Source organism: Ciconia boyciana, chromosome 3, assembly GCF_034638445.1.
Source record: "Ciconia boyciana chromosome 3, ASM3463844v1, whole genome shotgun sequence".
NCBI lineage: Eukaryota > Metazoa > Chordata > Aves > Ciconiiformes > Ciconiidae > Ciconia > Ciconia boyciana.
In genome coordinates this window covers 41081959-41101669 of record NC_132936.1, presented here as the reverse complement: position 1 = coordinate 41101669, position 19711 = coordinate 41081959, and the positions used below count along the sequence as shown (strand labels likewise).

Genomic DNA, 19711 nt, shown 5'->3' with positions numbered 1-19711 from the left:
GCCGAATGCACCCGCTTCTACTTATCTGCTTCCTCTCGTAACCCTTATCCGGCTAATTTGTTTCTCCGCGGCGAGCGTGCAAGGGAAGGTGTTTGGGAAGGCGCGGGCCAAGCCGTGGCCGGGAGCTCGGCGGAGCGCCGGGCGGCCCAGCGCGGCGGGGGATGGCGCGGCGGGGGATGGCATGGCGGGCTCCCCGGCCAGGCCCGCTCCCCGCGCGGAACGGCCGCCTGGCAGCTGGGACGCTGCGGCGGGAGCAGAGGCCGTACAAAATGCCTCGCTTCGGAGAGCGAGGAGGCTGTAAGGGTTTGGAAAGGGAGCGATACTTTAATCTGTGCAGCAACAGGCAGGCGTAAAACCACCAGGTGATTTTAATGACTATCGATGCATGCGAATTATCGAGTAAAGCTTAAGGAATTCAAGTCAAGTACGCTGCAATCTGCCTGTCTCCCGCTGTCTACGTACCTGCCTTGTGCTCCCCAAGCAGCACCATCTAAAAAGGAAAAAGCCCCCAAACCAGCTGTAAATGCAAAGGATGCCGGTGCGCTGCGATGAGCTAGCCTTCGAGTAACCTTAAAGCCTGACGACGGCAAGCGTCGCACTTTGTCACCGAAGCCCTGGCTAGGAGGCTATCGCTGTATCACGCGGCCTGGCCATCGTGAGTACGCTCACCCGTGCACCAGCAGAACCCAAGAACCAGATTCAAATAAAGAAAAACTCAAGTTCAAGTGGGCATCGACTGAACGTTGTCTCCTTTCACATGAATAAAGCCATTTTGAAAAGTAACTTTTCCTTTTTTTCTGAACTATTTTATTGGTAGTAAACACCCAGGAATCTCACACGTGTATTTCTCATTGCCAGTAGTAAGCTCTTACGTACTGAGATGTTTCTGCCGTGCCAAAACTGAGATTACAGTTGTATTCCCCAGTATTTTACAATACTGCGGTAGCTTCTCCAAGTGGAAAAGAGTAAGTGGGATAAAAGGGATTTTCACTTACCAGTTTTCTTTTAAATAAATGTATTTATGTATTCTTAAAATACCAGTTGGTTGGTTAAAAGTAATAACTTCAACATAAAGATTCAAAGAAAAGTATGAGAAAATGGAGATCACAAGAACAAAAAGTATTTAAGAAAGCAGCAACAGGCTATTTTCTCTGAATTAATAAAAAAAGCTGCAGCTGGTAATAGCATTCATTATTTTTTATTCATTAGTTTTTATTAATACATCTAAAAATCAGTGCCAGCTTATTGAAAATCATGGCAGAGCAGCACATCTGGCTGCTACTGATTAGTTTCTTTTCACAACAGAGAAAATCACCTAGTGGAAACCATTTAGCTAAGTTTTTTTCTGTGCTCCCCTCCTGCTCTTTTTTTAATAATGCCTTGTGGATTTGTCCCAGCTGTATAACTTAAAAAAAGTGAAGCCAGATAACCTTGGAGACAGTTAAACAAAAAGAGAATGCTGTCCTGCACAATGCCACCGAAAAATCACCCAGTAGCTTGAACCTTTGAGCTTCATTGTCACAAGCTTGTGTAACAATGAGCCAGGAAACCGTGCTGCACCATGCTGCACCTGACCAAAAAAGAGACCTAGAAACCTTAGTAGACCCTATGGCAATCACAGTTGTGCACCTGGACTTTTTGCCGATAATAATTTGTGGAGCTCTTTGTTGTTGTGAAAAGTAGCTCCATTTTAAAGCTCCATCCTTCCATTTGAGAAGATGTTTCATCTTAAAGGTCAAATGATTCAGGTGGTCAGAACAGAAATACTAGCTGCAGTTGCGTTGATCAGACCTGGCACACATTTCACTGCCACAATGAAATAAAGCTAAAAACCTTTTCCTGTTGTGCTTTAGTTTTTCAAGCACAAGTGAAACAGAGCTTTCAAAAAGGTGCCCCGAGGTCAAGTTCCTATGGTTTCCAGTGTTCAGCCAGCACGCTGTTTAGCCAATGAATACAGAAATTACTAGAGACCTAAAAGCCATCCAAGCTAGATTCCCTCCTCTTGACCTCCCTGCCTTGGCCTACACTCGTAACGCGTATTACCCTGCAAAGACGCTTGAGATAACGACAGCGCAAATGGACAGGCCCAAGGACCTAGACTGATCACACTTTGCTAATTTCACCTTCTTGATGATTCTGCTCTAAGGGTGGAGCTGTGACATTCGGGTGGCTCTTGGGATCAGTTTTGTTTCACACCAATGGGAATTATGCCTCGTAGGAGCTGCAGGATTGGCCCCGTATCTCATAAAAGCTATATGTCTTACATTATCCTTTTCACGTACCAAAGACATGGCTCTTAAGGACAGTGTTTCAGCAAGCAATCATTGTATTAAAACCTCAAGAAAATCCCAGAACACACACTACACATTTAAATGTTAGTTTAAGTTAAAGTCTTTGGGGAACATCTTGATTCTAAATTGCTGTTTAAAATCTGGGTGTTTCAGGCTTATCATTTCTATCACTTAATGCCAGTCAGCAGCCCCAACAGATAAGGTAAATGAAATAAATCAACTGCTCCTGGAATCAACGGACACAGTAAAATCTTTTGTATCTTAATTGAGATATATGCAGGGATTTTTTAATATACATTCAATATATATCTTTAGGTTTCTCACTTTCACTTAGGCTTCATCTACTGCTCTTGTTAAGTCTACTTCGACCATATGAGTAGTAGGAGATGATCCTCCTCGGAGACCTTCCAAGAAAATCTGTGGTCTGGGTACATTGCTTGAGTTGTCACGTTTAGTCTGGGTGCTAACATCTTTTGGCAAGTACACTTGGGTGGAGTTCTCTCTTCTCATATAGCTGAGATCAGTCTGCATAGCGTGAGTTAATTTGCGGCGCAAATTGGCCTAAAGACACAAAAAGAATCAGATTAAGCAAAATTTTGTTTGAACGTTTTAGCACTAGTGTGTACTTACGTGTGTTTGTATATTTTACATCTATGGGCTTCACAAACTTGGAACATGGCCCACACCCTACTGTTAATACACAGTTGCAACTGTGATTGGATACCTCCTGACCTAACAGGATGTGTGACCAGCACTGTATGTAGCCCACACAATTTTAACTCAGCCTCTTACTACTTTCCTGTTTTCCTTTGGTCACTGTGCTTCAAATTTTGTTAAATGCTGGAGCCTTTATTTTGTGCGAATAAAATGTTGTTTTCATGCTAAGCTTTTCCAGCACTTCAAATTAAATTTCAATCAGTCTGAAAGCACACTGGATGGGATGGCAGGCAGATAAATTGCTTTGAGCATCTGAAACAAGCTTGAGGATCCCAAACATTGTGGATAACCAAACTAAAGGATTAAGCCTTTGTCTGGTTTCAAACCAAATGTGATGAGGTTTAGGTGTTGGTGTCACAAAGTACCAGATAAAAGGGAAAAAATGCCTTCTTTCGAGACATTGCTTATTAACCCCTTGGCAAGGGGCAAAAGGTAAGGTAATTTATGATTAAAGCTCTGTTTAATCACAGAAACTGCACAACAAAACCACTTCTCACAAAGTTAATATTACAAAGTCAGCACTTGAAACAACAAAATGTTCCTTATTCCAGTAAGCCTTCTATGTCAGCAATGATGTAAAATGCTGTAAATCATATGACATAATGTTGTCATTGAAATATACAAAATCCAGGCTCATGTGGTTGGATCCAAACCCCTACATGTAAGTGAGAAAGTCCCTGGAGTCCAGTCCAGACAGCAGAGACTGGAGTCAGTGGAAGCTGGAGAGTGATGAAGTTGGCCAAATTCGGTGTGTGTATCAGCGTGAGTCAAAATATGCTCCAGACGCCACTAGCTAGGTCTCTATCAACTGGAATGGAAGTTGAAGCACCTATATGTAGACACATTTCATTATCTTATTCTACAACTGAATCTTATGCACAGTGTCATCAAGGAAAATACAGAAAAGAACAATAAGGAATTTACAGAAGAGATGGCACAGAAAGAAAGACAATATTTTAGTCTTTTTTTCTGAAGGTTTTAATGACATAACAAGAGCAGGCATGAGATACTGTTTCTCTGTTAAGTTTATCCCTCTTGAAAACTGAATGTATGCTATTGCAAGGAACTATGCTTGCACAGAGAAACAAATGTGCACTGAAAATTTTACTTCTAACATCAAATAGGTATTCTAACAAACTCATATTTTAACACTTCCTATCACTGCAAGTTTTCTGGCTAAGTATGAACAACAGAAAAAAAACCCAAGGCGTATGAGCTCATCCTCTCACAAAACCCACAAATATGTCTGATGCTCCCCTAAAAGTATCAATTCACAGATGCATTGGTAAGCTATTTCTGTTATTTTAGCACTTGGATTCTAAACATTGTATCACCTCTATATTACAAATTCAGCATAGTCACTGTAGATAAAACACTTCTGCACGCATCTGGGATTTTTTGTTTAACTCAGCATCACTAATCTCCCGTATGGACAGCTGAGGCTAAAACACCCTTAGTACTTTAAAGTACTTTCTCTAAATATTTCAAACTAACGAGCTACAAATTTGCTTGTGAATGGTCTTCATGCTCAGCTATTGGAAAACATCCACCTTTGCTTACACTAAAGAGAAACCACTGACCACATCTAACATTTATTTATGTACTTTTGTCCATTACAGAAGCAAAGGAGGCTTTTAGCTAGGCCTCTTGTAAACCTAATTGGCTTCTTTATATACCTCAGTAACAACTATTACTGAGAATCCTTTATAAGCCAGTTAACACTGGCAAGACTTCTCAGTCCAAAATTTTGTTTTCCTTTTATAATGTTGGAGATTTAATGGCAAAAAGAACAGCAGGAAGGAAACAGGCTGCACAGTAGACCACAGGCCTCCATAGTGCATCTGTTTGCAGAAAAAAAATAATCAACCCTGCAGTACTCTGTGTCCAGTTGATATTGGTAACTGCAATATTCCCTGTACTCAGAAGTTCATTTTGACTGAATTGTGAAAATCAGGTGCTATACCTTGACAACTGCATGTGCTGGCAAACCATAGAAAGAAGCTTTTTAAATATATACTGTTACTTTAAAAGCTTTTATGTACGTGGCTAACCTTCTGTGGACAGACTGTGATTTCCAATCCATCAGGGGATCATCATGGTAGTATAACAAACATTTCCTCTGGATTATATATACAACACAAAACCTACTTGCTCTGTTTCTTACCTCTCTGGATTCGTCCTACATGAAAGAGGGAATTTTTTTTTTTTTTTTTTCCCAAAAAAGCACGATTGGTTTTAGCAAACTTAAAGAGTCAGGATAAAATGAAAAATATTTCATTATGCAAAAAAAAAGGCCAAAAAAAAAAGGCCTCATGCTTTGATACCCTTCAAGGATGGATAAGTTAGCTCAAGGAAAGCTTCTGCAGGGTCAAACACATCCAAAGGTATTCCTAACCATTCTCTCTGCCAGTTACTACATTTTTCCTCTTCTTACTTGATCGTGATGAATATTAATATAAATTGCTCAACTTGCAACAAAGTTTTGCCTGACCCAAACCTTCCTGCAACTTTTTCTTACAAAGAAAGCATATAGCAATATCTTCGAACTTTAAATTTATTTCAGTGTAGAGAAACAACTTAAAAATTCAATGCTAATCAACAAACTCTTATTACTTAAAGAAGGCAAATGAAAAATTTGGAATGAATGGACATGGCAGTGGAAGCACTGCTCAAAAAATTGGGGAAAAATATGGAAAAAGTGGGAGAATAAGAAAGTCTAGAAATACGGAGAGAAAATACCTGAAAAAAAAAATTTGAGCCAGTTGTAACGGAAGTGTGCATCTTTGAATAAGATTAGACTTATGTTGCAAGGAACAAAAGTTTACAATAACTTATTCTGTACTTTGTTATCCAGTAATGAATATCTGGTAATAACAATACAAACCAATTTTATAGCTTTCCTTCTCAGTTCCCATTCATTCCATTCATAGGACGACACAATAGTTGGAGGCAAGATATGAGTATCAGTTTGAGTACTGCTGTCACATTTTGTGGTTGGTTTCATCAAACATTTGTCTGCATTTCTGGCCTGGATGAAAAAAAAAAAACAAAACCAAACAAGGCATTAATGAGAAGAATACAGACATCTAAGAAAGACAGCATATGGATATACTACTTCTTAAAAGCAGATGAAAACCTGCAAACTTGCAAACCGCAAGTGGATAACGATTTTTACATTAAAAATATTTTTGTTCCCCCTGCCCCTGCTGAAAAAGAGGAAACCATTAAGTATTTGATGGATTTAATTTCTGACAGAAAACCCTTTAGGCAGAGGCCACAGCTGAATTTCAGACTTCCACATCCCAGGTGAGTGCTTTAATCATTGGATTTTGATAAAAGGGGATCCCACCACCACCACACGTATTTTATGATGCAGGGACTTCAGTTTATCTTTATGAATTGACTACAAATCACAAATCGTAATCAGGAGAAGCGCTTACATCTCTGCCAGAGCCAGGTTATAAACCATACCTTTCTCACCAAGGGCCAGTTCAAGACTACATCCTTTGTATTGCTAGGGACCTAGAATTCACAACGTATCACAGAGAACATCTATGAATCCAAACCAAGTCTTTGGATTTCACATGGTAGCACTGTTGTCACTGTTGTGTTCATTATTAATAAATGCCCTTTCATTTTGTAATATATTCTATAATTCCTGTCCCCAGATATCACTACATCCTCATCCAGCACATACTGATGAACTGCTGAGCTAAAGCTCCAGGTAATATGGTAGCTGGCTTATCTTCTATTGCATTTATTGACTGTCCCTTAAGCTGCTTTTGCAAAAATGAGGAAAAGAAACATCAGACACGTGATCTTCCTAGGCTAAGGACAAACAGCTTTTACCGCTGCCACAATCCTTCGGCTCTACATATTCTCCTATGAAGAGATAAGGTGAGAACAACATTAAGGGAAAATGTTTCTTATCAACACCCTGAAGACCTGGAAAAGATGGACCTTCAGACATTCTGTGTGATAGGCAGATGATTATACTTATTTTCTAAAGATGGGTATTATCTGTTCTCTTTATGTTCTAGAAAGGACAGACCAACCAGTGACCCAACAGCTGTTCAGCAAGAGGCATGGGCAATCTGTACCTGTGCATATGGAACAAGGTATTCAAACTGATGCCGAAGCTCGAGCAATTGAATTAGCTCTGCATGTTCTTTTGCTTTTTCTACATTCAGTTGAATGAACTTATCTGGATCTTGAGCAAAGAAGTATGCAGCTTCTTTGGAACTGAAAACATAACATCTCTCCTTGTGCTTCAAAATTCCAATAGCAGGATTTCCTAAAAAACCCCAAAACAAACCCCACAAAATAAAATAGCAAACAGTATGATATGCAATACCAAAGACATTTGTAATCAAGATTCTGTGTTTCCTTCAAGTCAGTTTCACTTCCTTTTTTTACGAAATCAGAATAAATCCCTGAAAGTAAGCTTTTTAAATATAGAAAAGCCTATTTTGTTAAGGCAGTACAACTGCTTTTGATCAGTTCACATCCAGCATGCCTTAGTGCATGTTTGTCAGAAGAACAACAGATAAAACACCTACAGCAAAGGCATAAGAAAACATTGCCCATACCCACAAATGTTTCCCCTATAATCTCCAGCAAATATTTTATTGCAGATCAGCAGTCCATTTATACCAAAGGGCATAACACTGAAATTAACTGAAGAAGCAGATGAAGCAGCTGACAAGCTGGACAATAAATTAACAGAGAAAATGTCTTTAAAGGCCAAATAACTTATATAGGAAAACACAAATTGAGCTCAAGGACAGTGACAGGCTCTGCTTCAGCTGTCATTGCCTAGGAAAGACTTAGAATCATCATAGATAGTGCCTTGAAAATACTAAATGGCACTACTCAGTGGCAATCAAAAAAGCAAAAAGAATGTCAGGAATTATTAGGATGCAAACAGAGGGAGAGAAAAAAACAACACTATAACAACCTATATGCTACATTTGTAGTACTACATTTTGTTCCAACACAACAGAGTAAGAAAAAGTAAAAAGAAGGGAGTTAGGAGTGATCAGAGGCTTGGATACCTTTCACAGAAGGAGGGGTTAAAGAAAGAGGCCTCTTCAGCATTAAAAAGAAGCAACTGAAGAGAAATAATATGATATGGGGTTATAAAACCATGAATTGTGTGCAATATAAAATTACTATTTTCTAATTTTCCTAATAGAAAGGCTATCAGGTCTTTGATGAAATTATCAAGCCAGAGCTTAAAACCATCTCAAAAAGAGGTACCTTTTCATAGTAGATATAATTATAATTGTGGGACTCTTTTACAATAAGAATATCCCATGGCAAACTCTAAATGGATTCAAAAAGCACTTAGATAAATGAAAAACCTCTGTCAAGGATTATTCAACAGAAAGGTACAGGCACAACATTTATCTGAGGAAATCCCATAACCACTGACTGCTAGAACAGGGAAGGATATAATTAAGGAATGATCATTCCTACTTGATTTCTCATAATCTTCAAGTGTTCATGACTGACCACATCCAGAAATTGGATACAGGCTAGAGAGACCTGCAGTCCAAGCCAGGACAGCTGTTCTCATATGCAATACTACATAAGTGTAAGTAATTTACATTGCCGTTGAAGTATCTATTTTTTAATACTGCCAAGAAATGGCAGTATTTTCCTCCCAACCTCCTGTAGGTTTAAGAAAGTTCTATATGGATGAGTTCTATAAAGGATAGGGAGACAGAAAACATGAACTGATGGGGTAGCTGAAATAAGGCTTGCTTTCAAGACAAATGACCCTAGAACAAAAAAAAATATCCTATGATTAGTTGACTTAATCAAGTGCATTTTTGCATTCTTTTCAGAGAAGATTTTTGGTACTTTATATCCACTGTTTAAAAATACATATGATGTAGGCATGAGTGGGTCTGTTTGCAACAGATAGATACACAAAATAGAAGGAATAACCATTTTCTTATGCCTGTATTAAAACACATTAACAACAATAAACAAACCTGTGTAGGTTATACAGATGCACATATAGCAGGAGGAAACATTCATGTATCCCATCTTGTTTCTGCCTCTGCTTGCTCATGCCTACTTTCTCTTGAAGCCCTCCTACCTTCTATTTAGGGCAGTTTATTTGTGTATTTTTAAAAGAAAAATACTTTAACAGGGGAAATAAGTTATCTGGGGTGAAAATTACAAGCATGAAAATACAGCACTCCAACTTTGATGTAAGAGGTTGCATTCAGAACATGTCTTTACATTTTCACTAGTACTTGTGTACACAGAAAGTATGGAAAAGACCTAACTACAAAGCATACCTGGGAGGGTGAAGCCTTTCACACCAATTGCATGTGCACAGAAACCATGGTACTGGATTAGCAACTGGTCAAAATTATCAGTAGTCTCTGGAAAAAGCCATTCTTGGTTCTTGAAATCAGAAACATTCACTCTGATTCCTAAGAAAAGGTTTAACAAAGGAAGGATTTCAGTAACAAAACATCAGATGTTTAAAATATAATAATGTCACAGGATGACCGGATTACTGCGCTCTTCACAGGATGACCTGCAGTGCCAAGATCCCAAAAGCCAAACTTTAGCCCTGCCTTAAGAGAGATCCTACTGAAAAATCAGTCCTGCAGAAGCCTTCTTAGTAGCATTAGTTTTCTTTGGAACAGGGGATGGCAACAGGAAGGTAATATCTTATTCTTCTATTTTGTTTTCACCCACTCATGCATTACAAATCCCCTGGAGTACAACTTGGTTACTAGGGATACCATCTTACAAATACTTCTGGTAACCAAAGCCCCATTAAATTAGCTTTTTTGTTCCTCCCTCCATTTCAGAAGTTCTGAAAGGTATAAAAAGACATAAAAAAACTTGAGAAATGTCCAAAAAATGTAGAAATATTATTCACTGACCATTCTACCATTTTTATAAGGTATGTTTGTATCTAGTAGGTATATTTAATATATTTTCTATATAAAAATAAAAGCCCAAACTACACTACATGAAAAATAAATCCACACACTTCAAGACTCATTTTCATTTACTGTGCAAATTCTGGTTATTAAAAAATCAATGTGTAGCACCTTTCTGTAAAAAAAATTCAAACCACAAAATCTCGGAAAATGGAAGAAAACAAAAAAGTAGTAACTTTCAGTACCCGTGGTTTCTCTTATCCTTTCCTCATCACTTTTCACAGTCACTCCTTCCAGAAGAGACGTTAGCACTTCCTCAGGAAAAACCTGTGATTGGATTTCCGAGAACTGTTGGAGATTGTTAGTCATATTTGTGAGGAAGCTTAGCAGTAGTATCTCATCCTGAAAGCTGGTCCAGAGGTTAGAAAGTGCAACAAAGAGAGGCTAGAAAATAAAGAAAATTATCTGAAATCCAGATTTGTTTTATGTCTGCAGCGTAACTCAAGTGCCATACACAACAATCCCTGCTATGAACAAAGCGGGGCTGATCTCCAAGGCCTTCAGCATCCAGAAATTCCAAGAGAACTCCTGGGCATTGTAAGAGGAGCTCCCATCACGTATGCCCAAAGCACATACGTCCAGCATGTATGCCCATAGGCCAGAATGGTACTTTTCTACATTTTACTCCAAAGCCTTTCCCCAATACGTTACTCTGAGACCATGCTTGGAATTGAGCGCTTCACTGACAATACAGTTTTATAACTGAAAATAATGTGTACAAGAATAAGAGGGACCAGAAGAAATGCACCTGGTTAACTACCAAATGAAGTAAAACCACACCTATATGTACAAACTATCAGGCTTTGTTATCTTGTCTGCCCTGCTTCCAGAGTGACTTAGTACCACAGCCCCCAAGCCATCATGTGTGTCAAATTAATGGTGTGCAAGCCTCTTCAGAGTGGTACAAGGTTCAGGACAAAACTGGACGCTGCCATTCCCAGCAGTGATGCTGACATACAGGTGTACACACATAGAGAAGCCTACAAGCTTTGAGTATAAATGCTGATTTCAATGACAGTGACATAAAATGTGCCCTGTTAACATCTAAACACACAGAGCGTTTATGGGAAGAGATTCAACAAATCTGAAATGGACACTAACAACATTATATTTTATTCATGTTAACAATATTATTATAAGAACAGCCAACTGAGTCAGCTCTGGAATTCATCTGCATCACTAACGCTGTGGAAATTTTATGGTTACAAAAATGGAAGAAACTAAAGGAAGGGCAGCGAGATCAAAATCATTCTTACTAAAATAAACAAAGAATATTAATGAAATCTACTCTGTTTCCTAAAACAAATGTTTACCACAAATATAGGCCTTATTCTATGGTTTTTAAAAGGCAGAATGCCCTCATTCTCTACATTTGTAGAGGATCCAGCTTCTCAGCAAGTAGCTGAGAACAAGACAAGAAGAACTATTTAAAAAGTGTGTTAACAGAGGAATCTCTACCTGCAAAAGACCTGAAATCAAAAGGCATTATATATTCTGTCTTCAGCATAGAAGAGAAAACAACTAACCAACCTGAAGAGAGAAGAAAAACTAGGAAGGAAGCAGACAACAGCAGACAGCTTCTAGGGAAAAGGGTAACATGTATATCAGTCACTTAAGCCCCACAAAGATACAGAAGAAGCGAAAAAACTGCTTTGAGCAGCTGGATGAGAGGGGAAAATGTTCTCCAAATGAGAACATCTGGCTTATAAAATCACAAGCACACATAAACTGAAGCGTCAGATCACATCTGAGATGCACCTCAGTTCAAGTGCCGTTCCCATGAGTTTCCAGCTCAGATGCCCTTACAGGAAGTGTAAAAAATATTCTGAGTAGGTGGTGGGGGCATGATCTTCCTTCCTCCTTCCTCCACAGTAGACTTTATTTTGCTTTCTAATTATTTGTTTAAAAGGATGAAATATAACCTAACATATGTATGAACTGCATGCTAGTTCAACAGCTAACTACAAGGAATTAAAATGACAGACATATCACACAAAATAATGAGCTCTTCCATGAAAAGCAAATTAAATGAAGCTGGTTTCTGACATATTTCTCTCCCATTTCCTTTACACCATGCCATCATAACAATCCCAGGTTTTCACAGGGTCATTGAGCACCCTCCTTCACAATACCTGCAGTTCGCATCACTCATTCCCTCTTCCTCCAACACCTCCCTCCCACGTCCCGTAGCTCCCAACTAACGGTGAAACAGTACAGAACATCAATCGTGCAGAGGTATGTGGCTGCTCACTGGCCAGACAGCACACAAACCAGCAGGTAATTGTGGCATTCCCATTTCAGGCTCAATCTTAGGAGGGCTCTAACTGTGTCTCTCTAGTTGCTTGTTTTTCACAAAACTTGCAGCAAATGACATATTTTGAGATCTCCAGACTCTCACAAATTTGACTGAAACTGGCCAACAGGTGCAGAAGCTATTGGGAGGGACAAAGAGGCTAAAACCCCCATCACAGAAACCTGATTTCTTTAGAAAAATCATATCAAGGAGTCATACTGTAATTACAGGAATTGTTATCTGAAAGGACTTTAAGAGAATCACACTTTTGATGTGCCATTATCTGTCATCATTGTGTTCTTACTATTTCTGCAAGAAACAGGAGAATATTTACACAAACCAGGAAAATATCACTGTAAATCTACAGATACTGACAAATGACTCTACACTTACAGTAAAATACCATTTAATTGTTTCTCCTCTTCTTTGTACCTTGCTTTTCTTTTACCTTGAGATCAAGTATTTTAGTTTAGTTGCCCCTTCAAAAATCACAGATGCTGCTATAGTAGAGAGAAAATAATGTAGCCTTTTTCTTAACACAAACTATACATAAATACACTGGTAAAGTATTTTGTAATACTTTACAATTTTTTTACAATTAAGAAGAAATAGGTTTCCCATTCAAAATACTTACAAAAACTTCTTTGGTATCTATGGAAACCTTATTCTGCACTGTGTTTTTCAGCTGCTCCATTGTTGCTGCAAACTGCACATTCATCTTTTCAACTTCTTGAGCACTTGTAATTGCATCAGACTGGAAAGAGAACTTACTTCAGGTAAGAAGTATGACAGTCAAAAAATCAAGCATTTGGTAATAAGTATCTACTTGGATCTCTTCATTCAACTATTTTCAGACAACTGTTTTAAGGAACGAAATGCACCCTAACTTTCCACAAAATACATTTTTCCTTAAGTGTTCAGGTATAAAACCAGGTGCTTCTGTCAATCATATACTAGTAATTTTTATAGAAAACCTCTACATTTTTATAATGAAGAGAACTGAAAAAAATTTAAAAGATAAATATTTTTCCAAGCTTTATGATATACAGGAAAAACTAATACAATCCTGCAGTTTCTCAAAAGACAAATGAAAAGGTCTTCATAAACAAAACAAGTTTAAAGACTTTAAATCGTATTCTTCAAAGACTTCTGATGACTCCATATGTGTTGGGGATGTCTGCAGACTAAAATTGAGGTGATTTATGGATTAAATGAGATTTTTTTCTCTCATGCCTTTTGGGGCAGAGTGACTACCAATATGCAACCAAGAAAAAAGTCCTACTTTTTTAGTCCTTTGTTAATGGAATTAAACCAAAAAAGGAAATCTCCAGAAATGAAATGGAAGCACAGTTGCACTGCAGCAAACAATTAATTCGTTTTGTGTTTTACCTGACAGTAGCCAAACCCAGCCAGTTATGTACAAAGTTCAGCATGACAGATGATGTAGGTTCTTATATATTGAGATAAATTTTATTTCATTTATTTCTGAATATTTTTTCTTATATTTCGTCCTGTACAAATAGGTAACTTGAAGACATTCCATCTTCAATAAAAACGCACAGGATATAACATGATGGTATCTCACCAGAAGGATGCAAAGGAAGGCCTCATATTGTCTCACATTGAACAGTGCTTCTTTTAATTTAAAAGTACTAAGCTGTGTATATCTGTGTTGGTCTTCCTGCATAGATTCCAACAGAGCTGTGTACCGGTGGGCTAGCATATGGCAAGTATTAAGACCTTCATCGACAGTCCGTGTAGCTGATGGAATGGCTTCATTCAGAATGGCTGGCACTGTTTATACAGAATAAATATGAGATACATATAAAAAGAATTATTTAAATCATTAGCAAAAGATTACAGTGCAGTATTTGAGCAAAGAAGACTTCCAATAACATTTCTAAATTTTGTCCTTATATTCATGCATTCCAAATGCTTGCATACGAGATTCAACCACTGTATCTTACTAGTCAAGTGGTTCCAAACAGTCAGAATTACAGGTGTGGAAATATCACACACAGCCAAGCCAAGGACTGTGAGAAAACTTGCTTTATAGTAGATGCAGTTCAGTTGATATGACTGACATGGGTTTCCTGAGAGACTTTAGGCAATATGCACAATTGTCATTTCTCAGTTTCCTCTAAAACTGGGCTGCAGACCTTTCTTTCAAAGAAGTCTCCACACTGAGCTACAATACTACATGCATATTCACAAAAATATTTCCACTGGCAAGGATTCAAAATGCAAAAGATTTTTGAGAACATGTTAAGAATCTGAACAGGTTACTCTAAATTACCAGAATACTGATAATGCCCCAGCACCTTTTATAACTTCTCATTACACATATGCAACAGAAAATTGTAATTGGATTGACAGTGTCCTTTCAAGATTTTAATTAAGTGCTTTTAAAGGCAGACATTACATATTTAATTCACTTAATGGCAAGGGATCAGGGAAAAGTTATCATGAGGTAAATTAGTGCATGAAGTTAATGCATATAATCCTTCCACATCAACTGCATAGGACTCCCTCTTAGCTAAAAAGGAGTAGCCTACATGGAAACCTATACTTAAATACCAAATATGTACTTTTCCTTCAGGTTTACAGACCCTGAGTCAAAGCTGTTTATCTAGAGAGATGGGATATTATTGGAGCCACCCCAGTGAAGAAGGCCAGGAAGAATTAATTGGGAACACACAGCCCAAATGCAGTTGTCTACTTACAGTCATCAATGCTGCTTCCTCCTTTCCTGCATTCCTTGTTGTACAACCGAATTCCTGTGACTAGCATGGCAAGATTTTTCAGCTGTTGCTCTTTGTTCTTCTTACTGAGTGAGATGAAAGTAATCATCTCTGTCTGGGGGAATACACTCTGCAGGGCAGCTACAAGCATTACAAAGGGTGAGAAAACCCTCAATGTGAGCGAACAGAAAATCATTAAACAAGCAAAAATACCCTCTCCTGAACAACTGCAAAAAGTAGCAAATCCATGGCAAATTTAGACTTCAAGGCTGAGCAGTGACAGTTTGGCTAGTAAGCCTTCATCACCGTTTACCACATCTGTATCTAAAGAGCAGCAAAGAGAAGGTGAAATTTTATTTTTCAATAAGAAAAGCCCAATTTCACAGCTGGGAGTTTACTGACCTGTTACCTCCCTGACAACCTCAATATCTGTTGGGGATCCCAGGCCAGACCTCAGTAGCACGTAGCTAACTATCTTTCGATACACATTCTCCATTTCTTTTTGCAGACAAGGACGACTGTCTGTAATATCTCTGACCACAGGAGCCAGCCTTTCCTCCAGGACACAGTGCTGCTCGCTGAGTAATTCAGCTAGGAAAGAAGGATTGTTAGAAAATGCTGTCTAAATTATTTGGAATTTGGGTTATACAGAAGGTGAAAGTAATTTCCACAGTCAGAGCACCAACTTAAGGTTTTTGAAGCACAGATATGTGGAAGAGATGTTCAAGGTACCATACCGTTACAATTAACAACAGTGGAGTTAAACATTAACATAATTAGCATGATTAACACCAGTCAGTAGAGTCCAGAGAACTATTCAGGCTAAATTAAGCAGCAAGTCTCTGGCTCTCTGGACTCCCCTGACTGCAGTAGGACCTGACACACACACACATATTTCATGCACACCTGAAGTTACGTGCCCAGATCTGACCACTACTCAGGATCTCTGAATCTTACTGGACTTATTGAGCTTACTGAGCTTACTGAGTCCAGAATACTTTGGAGCAGCTTTCTAGTTTTGCTAATTTTTGGTTTTAATCCATGCTAACAAGAAAACATTTTCATGACCTCCTCACACAGAAATGTTTATTTTTTGTCTACTCTTGTTCTGTGTCTTCTGTGTCCCAGCCAGCCCTCACTGTCCCATTGAGGTCTGAAGTTACAGCAGAGACATTCTCCCCATTTAATTTCATTTTTCTTCCATATTGCCATTCTCAGACCATATGAAGTTACCACTGATGAGACCAAAACATACTTGGTTAAAACTGTAACTGATTGTTCAAGATTGCTCATCTCAGTTAGGGATATTGATAAAACATCAAATTCTCTTTCAGATACATGAGTGCAGTTCTGGGTACTGGTTCTCTTTCAGATACACAGGTGCAGCACAAGTTTTTCTTGCTGAAGGCAGATAGCCACTGCATCTGAAAACATTATTCTCAAGCTATCTAACACATAACATTCAGTAAATCTCTCAGACAGGATGAGGTGAGTGTACTCTTAAATCTAATGTAAATTTTTCCCTACTATATCCATAATGAAACACCATACTTGTATATAGTACATTTCTCCAGGGATTTCTATTTTGCTTTACTGCCAGCAGTCATTTAACAGGAATCATTATTAGCCCTACAGAGAGGGATATTAAACCCTAAACTCAGCATCAACTTCTTCTATTAAAACATTTCTTTATATTGAAATTACCTCGGTTTGCATAGTTCGTATCAAAGTAAACTTGCATCTTAATTGTGCTCAGGGATGGGTTTGTTGTGTCAAGCAGCCTGGTAACACAGAGCTAAGAAGAGAGACAGAGAAGTGAGTTCTTTCTCATCACAGGGGAAACATCTGAACTGACAGTGACTATGCTACACGTTTCACAATGTCAGTAGAGCCCCCTCCCTACCACTCTCTTGACATACTGTAAACACTATGAAGTATAAGGCATTTTTTTACATGAGGAAACACATAGTCCAGCCTTTAGCTACAGAACCATGAGAATAAAGTATCATTAAAATTTTGAAAGTGTTCATATCAAAACAAAATGGCATTTTAGTTACAGGACAGGTAGCAAATAATGCTACATTCTTAGATAAGTACTGACTCTCAACATCATGTCAGAATTACCTGGATAAGATTTTGCACATCTTTCTTTGTAAGGATTCGATCCACATTAAAGTCATTTCTTGGATCTAAAACAACAGCTTTCACCTAGATTGCCAAAAGAAAGCTATTAATTTACATCTCAACATATACTCTTTGCAACTAACCATTTTTTTTCTGAAAAATCTGAGATGCAGTCGGTATTTCTTTACTATTCTTTTTTTCCATTTCAATCTTTGATAATGAAACAAAGTTACTTCATTTCACATGTGTTGCCAGTTTCAATCTCAGTTCTCAGACATAAGTGGAAAAAGAAAGTCTATTTGTGATGCAAACTTTGCAGAGAAATGTTTAAATATAGCTCTTTTAAAAATTTCCTGGAAAAATATTTTTCAAAGTAAAATTTAATAAAAATCTAGCATGGCTGTTTATAGACTTCTCAGTTGGTGTTGCACCCATCAGTATAAACATTTACCATTTGGATAAAAAAATTCCTAGGGTTCTACATACAGGGAAATACGTGCATGTTTGCAACTGGTATGCATGCTGGGTATCTTGCCAGCCACATGCAATAGGTTTTTGCCCATGAAAATTTTCATGCTTACAATTAATATTGCTTTTGATCCCAATGTATTTTTTAAAGGCATGGTGTTGCCTTTAGGAAAAAAAATGGCAGACTAACAGTACTGCTGTGAACCATTCATATACAGGTTTATCAAGAGCTGATTCTGTTTTTATACCATCAATAAAGAAAGAACCTAGCTCCATCTTTCTGCAAACACAGCTTTGCAGAGGCATTCAGACTATATTGTGCAGCGGTGCCATTGTATCCTAAGATGAGATGCCAAAGTGTATAATGTTTTTAGGATACTTATAGTTGTCTACCAAGGACAACACTGAGATTGATTCAATTTCATTTTAGTTTAAGTGGGATCCAAGCCCACTCCTTCAAATATTCAGCCCATTTATACTACCTGGCCCAGCCTAAACAGAGAAACAAACAAAAGAGTCCATCACAATAGAGGGAAGAGGTAAACGTCAAAGAATAAATATAGCTGCTGCAATAAACATTCACTTGTGCATCATGCCTTTTTGTTCATTTATGAAAGAGTGGGAAGAAATGTTATTAAAGCTTGGGAACACTTCTCATTTTCACTTTAGAAAGAAAAAATGGTTTATCTGCCTCTAGAAGTAAACTGAGGGAGACCTCTGAGTTGGAGTTCAAAGAGGTCCCAGGACTCAGGACCTGCAGCCTTTTCAGGGCCTTATATTCGCATAGATAGCATTTCAGAGAAATGAAGTACTTTTTCAGGTTTTTAGGGCCCTACACTGAATATCACTGAACACCCCAATGCAGGCTATCAGAAGCTGAGCTGTTTGGAAGTTCAACTCACCCCCAAAAGCCTCAGCTGCCACCATCTCAGCCTGGGCTGCCATGAAGCCATGGCAGCCAACAGGCTGCCATGAAGTTGCCAGTTGAGGTTTGTTGACTTTTAAGACCAAAGGAATGATTTATGTCCTCGCTTCACGTCATTCAGCCCAAGCAGTGTCAGTCAGCAACTTCGGGGGAACTATTCATCGTATGTAAAATTAAGCCCCTACCTCACAAAAGCCTTAAAACCTGTTTGAACTGCCAAGCTACGGGCACCCAGGTTTGAAACTTCTGATCTATATGCTGTCAACACACATTTATCTTAATATTTTACGGATCACAACGGAATTTGAACGTGATTAGAAAAACAACCAGATGAAATAATAATTAAAAAATCACCCTAAACATTTAATTTGCGCTTACCATGAACGCCACCAAGGTTTCAGAAATAGTTTGTCCCTGGGCGGCGCATTCTTGCCCGATTTCACGAACGATTTTCTTGATGACACTTTCGGTCTGGTCGCAAGACATACTGGACAAACACGCACGTTAACGGGATTAACGTTTATTTAAGATTTCACGTGCGTCCTTCAACGTTTCTCCTCAAGAGGCTGAGGGTCCCTCTGGCCCCGGTACCGCCGGCCGAGGAGCCGCCCGCCGCCCAGCAGCCCCCTCGGCCCCGCCGCTCCCACACCGTCGCCGCTGGTTGGGGCACCCCCCTCCCCACCCCGCAGCGCTCCCACCGCCCCGGGCACCCCCAAAACCTCCCGCTCTCACCTGCCCCCCCCGCCCCGGCCCGGCCGGCGGCAAACGGCGAGAGCGGCCCGCAGGCGGGCGCCCGCCGCCCGCCGTTGCCATGGGGACGCGGCGCGCCCCGGCCTCGGCTGCTGCCGCCGCGGGGGGAGCACTGCGGGTGCGCGCGTGGAGGTGCGCGTGCGCGCGTGGAGGTGCGCGTGCACCTGCGCGGGTACCCCTCTGCCTCCGCAAAACGTGCGCTTGCTTACGACGCAGAGGTGCACGTAGAGAAATACGTGTTTATCAGAATACGTGTGTGTGTGTACGTGCAAAGCATATATACATACCTGCCTGCATACGTTCCGAACGCATGCATACAGAGGCGTAGGAATAAATGTATATCTGTACATAAACATCTATATGTGCACACAAACCATGCATGTGGATGTCATGGCTATATGTAGCTATGCATAAATATACATACATATGTA

The 19711-nt window shown here is 39.2% G+C and overlaps 1 protein-coding gene across 1 annotated transcript; it reads right to left on the bottom strand.

Annotated features, from left to right (window-relative positions):
- Nucleotides 1–1358: 1358 nt before the first annotated feature.
- Nucleotides 1359–19372, bottom strand: CFAP206 (cilia and flagella associated protein 206). The gene is made up of 13 exons (XM_072855421.1): nucleotides 19263–19372; nucleotides 18909–19017; nucleotides 17138–17221; nucleotides 16718–16808; nucleotides 15416–15604; nucleotides 14996–15154; nucleotides 13858–14066; nucleotides 12907–13026; nucleotides 10165–10363; nucleotides 9320–9457; nucleotides 7109–7302; nucleotides 5893–6036; nucleotides 1359–2852 (listed from the first exon to the last, which is right to left on the bottom strand). Exons 2-13 carry the CDS (start codon nucleotides 19014–19016, stop codon nucleotides 2622–2624), a joined length of 1866 nt encoding a protein of 621 aa, XP_072711522.1. The 5' UTR covers nucleotide 19017; nucleotides 19263–19372; the 3' UTR covers nucleotides 1359–2621.
- Nucleotides 19373–19711: the final 339 nt, after the last annotated feature.

Bases quoted from the DNA above. Each gene is read 5' to 3' on its own strand.
- CFAP206 (XM_072855421.1), bottom strand. From the start codon at position 19,016: ATGTCTTGCGACCAGACCGAAAGTGTCATCAAGAAAATCGTTCGTGAA. The intron at 15,155-15,415 runs GTCAGTAAACTC...TAATGCTTGTAG, and splicing joins GGTTGTCAGGGAGGTAACAG to CTGCCCTGCAGAGTGTATTC. The intron at 14,067-14,995 runs GTAAGTAGACAA...CTGTATAAACAG, and splicing joins AGGAAGCAGCATTGATGACT to TGCCAGCCATTCTGAATGAA.